The sequence below is a fragment of the Alexandromys fortis genome, unplaced genomic scaffold, assembly GCF_014885135.2.
Source record: "Alexandromys fortis isolate MF-2015 unplaced genomic scaffold, M_Fortis_MF-2015_v1.1 scaffold_285, whole genome shotgun sequence".
Taxonomy (NCBI): domain Eukaryota; kingdom Metazoa; phylum Chordata; class Mammalia; order Rodentia; family Cricetidae; genus Alexandromys; species Alexandromys fortis.
Window position 1 is genome coordinate 1,197,384 of NW_026068191.1, and position 9,826 is coordinate 1,207,209.

Genomic DNA, 9,826 nt, shown 5'->3' on the forward strand with positions numbered 1-9,826 from the left:
TTCCACTGAGATTGACAGCTATTAATATGGGTGGTACTGCACACTTGGGATGATTTAGATGTGTTCTCTATACACACACACACACACACACACACACACACACACACACACACACAATCAGGCTTATTTTTGGCATCCACTATTTAATAAGAGGGACCCAAGACTGCTGGACATTTAGAAATGTGTACAGCATGTCCACAGTGAGAGGCATTCTTGTACTTACAAGTTTGAATGATTCTGCCCGTCTTTCACGTTTATTAAAAATTCACTGAGATTACGATTTATCTTTAGAGTTTGTGCTTATTGGTTTGTTTCTAATTTAGAGACAAATGCTCCCCAAGTAACCAGGCTGAAACTTGGGATCTTTCTGTTGTAGCCTCTAAAATCTCTGGAATTATAGGGTGTGCTGCCTTACCTGGCTATGAGTAGTTTAAATCTTTTCATTTTGTGTTTATGGGTGTTTTGCCTCCAGGGACGTGCATACCAGGTGCTTTTGGAGGTTTGGAGAGGGCAGCATTGGTAACCGGAGTTTCCAGTGGTTGTGTGGCACGTGGCACAGTGTGGGTACTGGGAACTGAACCTGGGTCTTCTGCAAAAAAACAAGTTCTCTTATTTTCCAAGCAGGTGGATCTCTGTGAATTCAAGGTCAGCTTCATCTAACACCAGGACACCCAGGGCTTTATAGGTAGACCCTGTCTAAAAACAAAAGCCAAAACCCCCCAAATCAAAACTTTAAAAAGTTTATTGCTGGGCATGGTGGTGCATAGCTTTAGTCCCAGCACTTGGGAGGCAGGGGCAGGTGGATCTCTGTGAGTTCGAGGCCAGCCTGGTCTACAGAGTGAGTTCCAGGACAGCCAAGGGTAGAGAGACCATGTTTCAAAACAAACAAAACACAACAACAACAAAAACAACAAAACCCAAACAAACAAACTGGGATTAAATGTGTGTGCCACCATTCTGGATCTTAGTTTCAGAGGTTTCTGCTGACAGTCTCTTGACTCTCTTACTTTTGGCTCAGGGCAAAGCAGTTCAAGGAGGGCATGGGGTGGAGTGGGGTGGGGTGGAGTGGGGATGGAGAGGAGTGGGGGTGGGTGGGGTGGGGTGGCGAACACTGGCGGAGGAAACTGTTCACTTCCATGGTGGATGGAANGGGTAGAGAGACCATGTTTCAAAACAAACAAAACACAACAACAACAAAAACAACAAAACCCAAACGAACAAACTGGGGTTGATGGTGGGTTCCACCATGCTGGATCTTAGTTTCAGAGGTTTCTTCTGACGGTCTGTAGGCAGTCTTGCGGTTGGGGCAGGGGAAAGGAGTTCAGGGAGGGGTGGAGTGGGGTGGGGGTGGGGTGGAGTGGGGATGGAGAGGAGTGGGGTGGGGTGGGGTGGGGTGGCGAACACTGGCGGAGGAAACTGTTCACTTCCATGGTGGATGGAAGGAAGGAAGAGGGAGAGAAGAGATCTGACCTTCATAGTCCCTTCAAGAGCACACTCTCCGAGCTTTGACTTCTTTTCTAAACGTTTCGCCACCTTGCAATAGCTGGCCCAAGCTGGCAGTCATGTTTTTAGCACGTAAGCCTTTGGGGGATTTTGAAGATACACAATACCTTCAGAATATGACTGTATTGGGTAGGGATGCAGCAGCTGGTAAAGTTGGCCTGGCTTTGAGTATGAATCAGGGAACCCTATGACCCAAATTGGGTGTGGTTAGTACAAGCCTGCCTTCCCAGCATTTGTGATTATATTCCCCGCTGCAGTCCCGCCCTCAGCCCCGCCCCGCCCACAGCCTAGCCTCGCCCTTGCTCCTGCGCCCTTTCAGTTCCGTTTCCAACCTTTGCACAAGCCGACCCAGGCCGCTCTCTGCTCCCTGTTGCTGCGAACCAACGCGCCCCTCACTGTGCGCAGCTTTTCCAGTCCCGAGCGCAGGTAGAACCCTGGCTGAGACCTGAGTGGCTGGACTCCGGGCAAGGCCTCCGGGCGAGCGCAGTACAGCCGCCTGGTCCTTCCCGGCGGCCTGGTGGGTGTGGGGTGGAGAACAAATTCCTTTTGCCTTAAGTGCCCTAGAAGGAGTGACTGTCACAAATGAGGGGTGCTAAACACGCTAGACTGACCACCGCGTTAACTTAACACAGAGAGGTGGACGCTAAGTTGCGAACATAGCAGGCCTTCACTTCTCCAGACCAGAATAACGCCTGAAGTATGGCCCCAGTTGTGAAGCCAAAGAAAAGGGGCGGGAGGTAGAAGTGGGGGCAGATGTACATACTTGTATATCTGCACAGAAAGTGTTTGAATCAATAGCAGTATCTCTGGGACATGGGGATAAAGTTTCCGATTTGGTTCATCTGAATCTCCATAAACTCCAGGGAAGAAAAAAAATTATGTCTTTGTTTTCCTGTTAACTTAATTTTTATTTTGAGAACTTGTTTTTCAATTTTGAAGTATGTGGTTGGACTGTGTGGTTGTATATGCCTTTAATCCTAGCACGGGGGGGGGGCAGAGGCAGGTGGTTTTCTGTGAGTTCAAGGCCAGCCTGGTCTATATAGTAGTTCCAGGACAGCCAGACCTACATAGTGAAACCTTTTCAACAATAAATAAATAAACAAGCAAAAAAATAAAAACAATCTTGGATTAATTCTGGGATTCATTATTACTCATTGTGTGTGGGGTGTATGTGTACATGTTCGTGTGTGCGATCGTATGGACATGTGCAGGTGTATATACACTATCTCCAGGCTAGCGGCCACGTCAGGTGCCTTACTCGGTTGCTTCCCAGCTTACTTTTGGTAGGCTGGCTGGCCAGCTCGCTGGAAGAATCCACCTGTGGGTGCTTCATCAGCTGACCCATCTTCCTAGCTCCTCACCCCTTTTGGACAAACTTGCTAGGCAGCCAAGGATGACCTTGATCTCCTGATCCTCCTGCCTCTGCGTCAGGTGCTGAGAGGGTTGGTGTGTGCCATGCCTGCCCTAACTGTCCCCCGCCCCGCCCTCCCCCCCCCCTGCCCATTCTAGTACAGAGACAGGGGAATAAGCTGGACACGTTCTCCCAGAGGCCTGGAATGCAATGCAGCCCAGGCTGGTCTTTTTGATGCCCTCCTCTCTCTTCCGCTAGGCAGGTCTCCACCGTGCCAGGCTTTCTTTTCACGCTAAGCTTTACCTTTCCCCCACTTTGTTCCCCTGGAATTATCTCTGGATGAATTAAAAAAAAAAAAAGGCTAACAAGGTGGCTCAGGGGCTAAAAGTCTTTGCTGTGCAGTCCTGACCACTTGAGCTCAATCTCTGATCCCAGTGTTTGAAGGAGAAAGCCTACCCCCCCCAAGGGTTGTCCTCTAACTTCATGTGTGCTGTGACACACGTGGCTGAACTTATACACATACCTCTTCCCCAGCACATACACACACATGCACACACTAATCACTACTACTACTAATACATACATACCTAATTTTAAAAAGAAATAAAAATATGGTTTGTTCTTTGCATATCATTGGCACAAGCGGGTGAATCTGGAATTGGTATGTTTCTAACACAGCTTATCACCTGCTCTTCCCTCCAGGTATATGTTGGCGGTACAGCAGCGATGGAGAAACTCTGTAGGCATGTGCCTGTCCACCCTGACGTCCTCTCCTTGGAGAACCGGGGCCTGACCATGCTCCCTGACCTCCAGCCCCTGGAGAAGCTATGTGGACAAACATCTCTCCACTCTGATGTCCTCTCCCTGGAGAACCGATGTCTAGCCACCCTATCCACTGTCAAGAGCACCGCATCTACCAGCCCCTTGCTCCAGGGTCTTCATGTAGCTCACACAATGCAGGCTGATTTGCATAGCCCAAACACTAGCAATTGCCTGTTCCCCGAGTCTCCTGCCAAGAAGGTTCCATGTTTCTCTGCGAATCCGGACCTTCCAGCTTGTTCCAGGACCCCGAGACCCATCCCTGCTACTATTGGAGTTCAGGAACTAGCTTTGGTAATTGTTTTTTGATGCTGATCTTGATTCTAGCCTTATCTGTTATTATCGCTAGATTTCAGTGCCTTAGTTTCCTCCTCTGATTTCTGTGTCTGGAAACCTTTTCTCAGAGCATTTTGGTTTCAGCCTTTTGTTTCTTTGGGAGAGTTCTAGGAATTGAACTGCAGGCATGCATATAGGTAGGCTTTACTACTGAGCTATGTCTCCGAGAGTCATGGCCTTTCCCGAGTTACTCTGTACCTTAGGGCTGTCTTCACTGGTATCTTCATCTTCATTCTTACCAAATGTCTAGTGCAGAGATTCTGGGTGATAGATCTCAAGAACAGTCCATGTCTCCAGAAAGCCTTGGATCGGGAAGCAGGCCAACACAATTTTCACAGCAGTCAGCGGGGTGCATCCAAGGTTAGATATGCAGTAGCTGCTACATCAGAACTCACGTCCTGTGTACTTGTGAACTGACACATGTCTGCTCAACAGATCCATGTGAACACACTTAGTATATAGATCAGAATTGGCAGACAGGAACATACTTCCTCTGTGGACTCTTGGGGGAAAGTTTACCTGAACTGTATGGTGTCTCTGCTAACTAACAAGTTAGCCTCAGGCAAAGCTGACATCCCAGTAAAAATGTGCTTCACACAGTTCTGGCTCAAAGCACAACTGCTGCTACCCTGCTGTGATTTGGGGTTTTGCAATTTGCAGAGTCAAACATACATTATTCCACTGAATTTCCAACGGCCCTATCAAGGAGGTGGTAGCGAATGGAGAAGCTCTTTGTTTCTGGGGGATTGACATGGGACTTGACATTCTTCTACTCAGAAAGCACCATCCTGCATTTAGAAGGTGTATGAGAGGCCTTGGGCTGAGATGGCAGCCAGGAAGATTGCAGAGCCCCTGGGCAAAAAGTTGAGGAGCCTGAGTAGAGAAAGGTAGCGTAAGAGCCCAAGCTGAGATAGGATGGACTAACGGTGGTTAGTGGGGCTTAGAGATATGGGCCTTCATTGTCTTTGGGAGACACTTTTGATCCCTCTTTGAAGGCTGTAGTACTCGGTGTGGTTTGTAACTGCCGCTGTCTCTAGGGTCAGAGGTGCTTCTCCGAAGGAAAGGAAGTGCGGGGACAGAAAGAGATCACACAAGTCCAAATGCCGCTGTACTGTCTGAGCTTGGGAGAGGAAGAGGAGCTGGATGCACCGGTCCCGAAACTCGCATCTGGAGACTCGGAATCTCATTTGGAAACCACTGATCGGATCCTCCAGGAAAAGAAGGTAAAACTTGGGTGGTTGGTGGTGCAGGGAATGGTGAGGGAAGAGACCAGAACCAGGGCTTCTCCCTAGGGAGATGGCAGAAGGTACATGATCCTGTTCTCATTCCCTGCTTCTCAATCTGCTTTTGACCCTGCCAGTTGGGCAGACACCGTTCTGACCTGGAATCCATTGAGAATGTGCACCGTGTGTCTTGTGCTTGGGAGGTCAGACCCCTCCTGGTGTGGCACGTAATGTTTAGTCCGAGTGCGTGGGAGGCAGAGGCGGGTGGATCTCTGGGAGTCTGAAGCCAGCCCGCTCTATAGTAGTGAATTCAGGCTAGGACTAACACCGAGACTCAGCCTTCTCTTCCTAAAAACGTTGCAGCCTTTGGAGCTGGAGTTAAAGAGAGGTCATGAACCACCCTGTGGGTGCTAGGAGCTAAACCTGGGTCCTCTGCAGGAACAGCAAGTGAGGAGTCTCTCCAGCCCCTGTCCTTGGTGTACAAGCTGGTCTGGGTAGATCCTGAGTTCTCCTTTCTTCTGTGCTGCCCCTTCTTAGATGGCTCTGCTGACCTTACTGTGTTCTGCTCTGGCCACACATATAAATGTGAAAAGTGCATCGGACCCTATCCGGACATCCATCCTTGAAGTCTGCTGTGAACTGGCCCCCTTGGAACCTGAGTTCATCCTTAAGGTATTGTGGAATGAAGGAGTGGGAAGAAGAGGTGAACTGGGCGGCATGAACGTGGTTATATGAAGAGCTGGTGACTGAGTCCTGGTAGGGGCGGAGAGAGTGTTTGCTCTGGGTGAGTCTGGGACCTGATACCTAGGGCTCTGTGGAGAAAGGAGAGATGGGAAAAGGTTTACCAGGACTGGGTTTGTACATGCTAAATGCAGTGTTAGGTCTGGGAGTCTATTAGCATGATGGGACTTGGATCAGGCTCCCAGAAAGTAAAGCACTTCTCCAAATGTCATGTGTGAAGTGGAAAATATCACGTGTGGAGTAGATAATATCATGTGTGGAGTGGATAATATCACATGTGGAGTAGATAATATCACGTGTGGAGTAGATAATATCATGTGTGGAGTGGATAATATCATGTGTGGAGTGGATAATATCACGTGTGGACTGGATAGTATCACATGTGGAGTAGATAATATCACGTGTGGAGTGGATAATATCACATGTGGAGTGGATAATATCACGTGTGGAGTGGATAATATCATGTGTGGAGTGGATAATATCACGTGTGGACTGGATAGTATCACATGTGGAGTAGATAATATCACGTGTGGAGTGGATAATATCACATGTGGAGTGGATAATATCACGTGTGGAGTGGATAATATCATGTGTGGAGTGGATAATATCACGTGTGGACTGGATAGTATCACATGTGGAGTAGATAATATCACGTGTGGAGTGGATAATATCACATGTGGAGTGGATAATATCACGTGTGGAGTGGATAATATCATGTGTGGAGTGGATAATATCACGTGTGGACTGGATAGTATCACATGTGGAGTAGATAATATCACGTGTGGAGTGGATAATATCACATGTGGAGTGGATAATATCACGTGTGGAGTGGATAATATCATGTGTGGAGTGGATAATATCACGGGTGGACTGGATAGTATCACATGTGGAGTAGATAATATCACATGTGGAGTGAATAATATCACGTGTGGAGTGGATAATATCACGTGGAGTGGAAAATATCATGTGTGGAGTGGATAATATCACGTGTGGAGTGGATAATATCACGTGGAGTGGATAATATCATATGGAGTGGAAAATATCACGTGTGGAGTGGATAATATCACGTATGGAGTGGATAATATCATGTGGAGTGGAAAATATCACTGTGGAGTGGATAATATCATGTGTGGACTGGATAGTATCACATGTGGAGTAGATAATATCACGTGTGGAGTAGATCATGGCTGTGTCTGAACCAGAGAAGAGGCATGTTCTAGTTTCATTCTGTTGCTATGATAAGTCACTCTAACCAAAAGTGACTTAGGGAAGGAAAGGAGACATTTTGGCTCACACTTCCAAGTCACAGCCCATCATTGGGAGAAGCTAGGACAGGAACATGAGGAACCATGGAAGAACTCTGCTTGCTAGCGTACACAGGCCATGCGTAGCTTACACAGGCTCATTCCTAGCTTACACAGGCTCATTCCTAGCGTACACAGGCTTATTCCTAGCTTACACAGGCTCATTCCTAGCATACACAGGCCCATGCCTAGTGTACACCGGCCCATGCCTAGCGTATACAGGCCATGCCTAGCATACACAGACCCATGCCTAGCGTATACAGGCCATGCCTAGCATACACAGACCCATGCCTAGCGTACACAGGCTCATTCCTAGCTTACACAGGCCATGCGTAGCATACACAGACCCATGCCTAGCGTACACAGGCCCATGCCTAGTGTACACAGGCCATGCCTAGCGTACACAGACCCATGCCTAGCGTACAGGCTCATGCTGAGCTTACACAGGCTCCTGCCTAGCGTACACAGTTCTTTCACCTGGCTAACTGGCTCCAGTAACAGAACAGCCACAGCCTCTCCCAGAACCTACTTCAGACCCAGCCCCTGTCACTCCCTCCTGCAGTAAAAACACCCTTAGCCCAGGTGCCCAGTGAGGAGAAAGCATCCTCAGTTAGATCCTCCTTGCTTGAGGGGAAGGGTGGAGAGACAATTAGGATACTCACTTCAAACACCAATCCTCAGTTCCACATATAGAGAGAATTATACTTTGGGGTCTTATGGGGAGGGAGAACAGTATTTTGCCAATGTTATCACATTCATTCACAATGTTGCATGCAGCTGAAGCTTCCTGTTGCTATAAATCTATACACCACAGCCTATCTATTCACAGCTACAATTTAATAGTGAATTATTTGTACTTCTAGGCCATCACAAACAATGTTGACATGAACACACATGCCATTTCGGTGTATATATACAGGCACTTTTATTTTATATTTTTGCACCAAGATTTAAAATTTCAGATATTGGAGCCAGGCGGTGGTGGTGCATACCTTTAATCCCAGCACTCGGGAGGCAGAGGTAGGCAGATCTATTTGAGTTTGAGGCCAGCCTGGTCTACAGAGTGAGTTCCAAGACAGTCAAGAACAGCTAAGGCTACACAGAGAAACCCTATCTCGATAAATAAATGAATAAATAAATAAAAATTTCAGATGAACAAATATTGATCAACCATAATTTAAAAGTATTTGTACCAATCCTGGCTCTTTGATAGGTTTGTTATACAGTCCAGGATGACCTTCCTAAGGATAGTGCTGACCACAGTGGGTGGGCCCTCCTTCACCATTACTAATTAAGACAATCTCCCTGAAACATTCCCATGGGCCAGTCTGATCTAGAGGGAAATGTATTCTATGGGGTTTGGAAGATGACAGGTTTAGCCAGCAATTTGAACCCTGGATAAGCTTTTTTTTTAAGTTGCAGTACTTTATTTTACTTAGAAATAATCTAGTGAATATCTTAATCAATATAATTTAGCATAATTCTGAGACTGAAAGTCACTGAAAAGATTTTAGAAACTGCCTTCAGGAAGATCATAGCTAGTTACTGTCTCGTTATTTCTCTCTTAACGTCTACAGAACATCCATGTTGCAATTGGTAAGTCTTTGAGAGATGTTGGTGTGAAGGGTTTTCCAAACAAGGACAGGTCCTGTCGACTGTTTTGTAGGCATTGTGGTGTGCTCAGGAAAGGTGTTATACTGGCAGACTCAATGAGCAAGATAGTTTAGGGCATGGAGCTATGGGATAAGTGACCAACATGTCTATCTTTTCCACCCTCCATCGCAGGCATCTCTGTACGCCAGGCAGCAACTTAACATCCGGGAGGTAGCCAACATAGTTTTGGCTATCGCTGCCTTCTTGCCAGCCTGCCGCCCCCATGTACGACGGTATTACTCTGCCATTGTTCACCTGCCTTCAGACTGGGTCCAGGTAGCCGAGCTCTACCAGGTACAGTATTTAGTACCCTGCACTTTGATCATCATGGTTTCCCCCTGTCCTTTGTTTTACTGAGGAGATTTTCAGACAGGGTAGCCTTCCCTCAGGTTCTTCCATCCATGTGCCCAGAGGAGCTAGGTTTTCTCTATAAGAGCTGAGTGGGCTAATAGAATACTGACGAGGGCGGGACCAAGGTTTAAGATAAAAAAAAAAATGACCTTAATCTGAACATCCTTAACAATGACAGTGAGCTCAGAGAAGACCACTGTCTTGCCTCGTACACAGAAATATAATTTTGGATGTGTGGCTAGGAAACTGTTCCCTATTCTTGTTTCTCTTTGATTCTAGGGTTCTATTTTCTGTGTGTGTGTATTAGGGGTGGGCGGTTGGGTCTCTCTTCTCCTGATCTCCTCTGTTGTGGTGTGTGTGTGTGTGTGTGTGTGTGTGTGTGTGTGTGTTAGCAGTGGGGGGTTGGGTTTCTCTTCTCCTGATCTCCTCTGTTGTGGTGTGTGTGTGTGTGTGTGTGTGTGTGTGTGTGTGTGTTAGCGGTGGGAGATTGGGTCTCTCTTCTGCTGATCTCCTCTGTTGTGGTGTGTGTGTGTGTGTGTGTGTGT

At 47.2% G+C, this 9,826-nt stretch overlaps 1 protein-coding gene across 2 annotated transcripts in view; it reads left to right on the top strand.

Annotated features, from left to right (window-relative positions):
* The first annotated feature begins 1,795 nt into the window (after nucleotides 1–1,795).
* The window catches only part of Tep1 (telomerase associated protein 1), a 42,468-nt gene continuing 34,437 nt past the window's right edge, over nucleotides 1,796–9,826 (top strand). For both annotated transcript variants that reach the window (XM_050129487.1, XM_050129488.1), the window contains exons 1-5: nucleotides 1,796–1,929; nucleotides 3,557–3,967; nucleotides 5,047–5,232; nucleotides 5,770–5,904; nucleotides 9,063–9,224. In XM_050129487.1, the coding sequence (XP_049985444.1) occupies nucleotides 3,581–3,967; nucleotides 5,047–5,232; nucleotides 5,770–5,904; nucleotides 9,063–9,224 (870 nt within the window). In that variant the 5' untranslated portion in view covers nucleotides 1,796–1,929; nucleotides 3,557–3,580. The remainder of the gene's footprint in view (nucleotides 1,930–3,556; nucleotides 3,968–5,046; nucleotides 5,233–5,769; nucleotides 5,905–9,062; nucleotides 9,225–9,826) is intronic.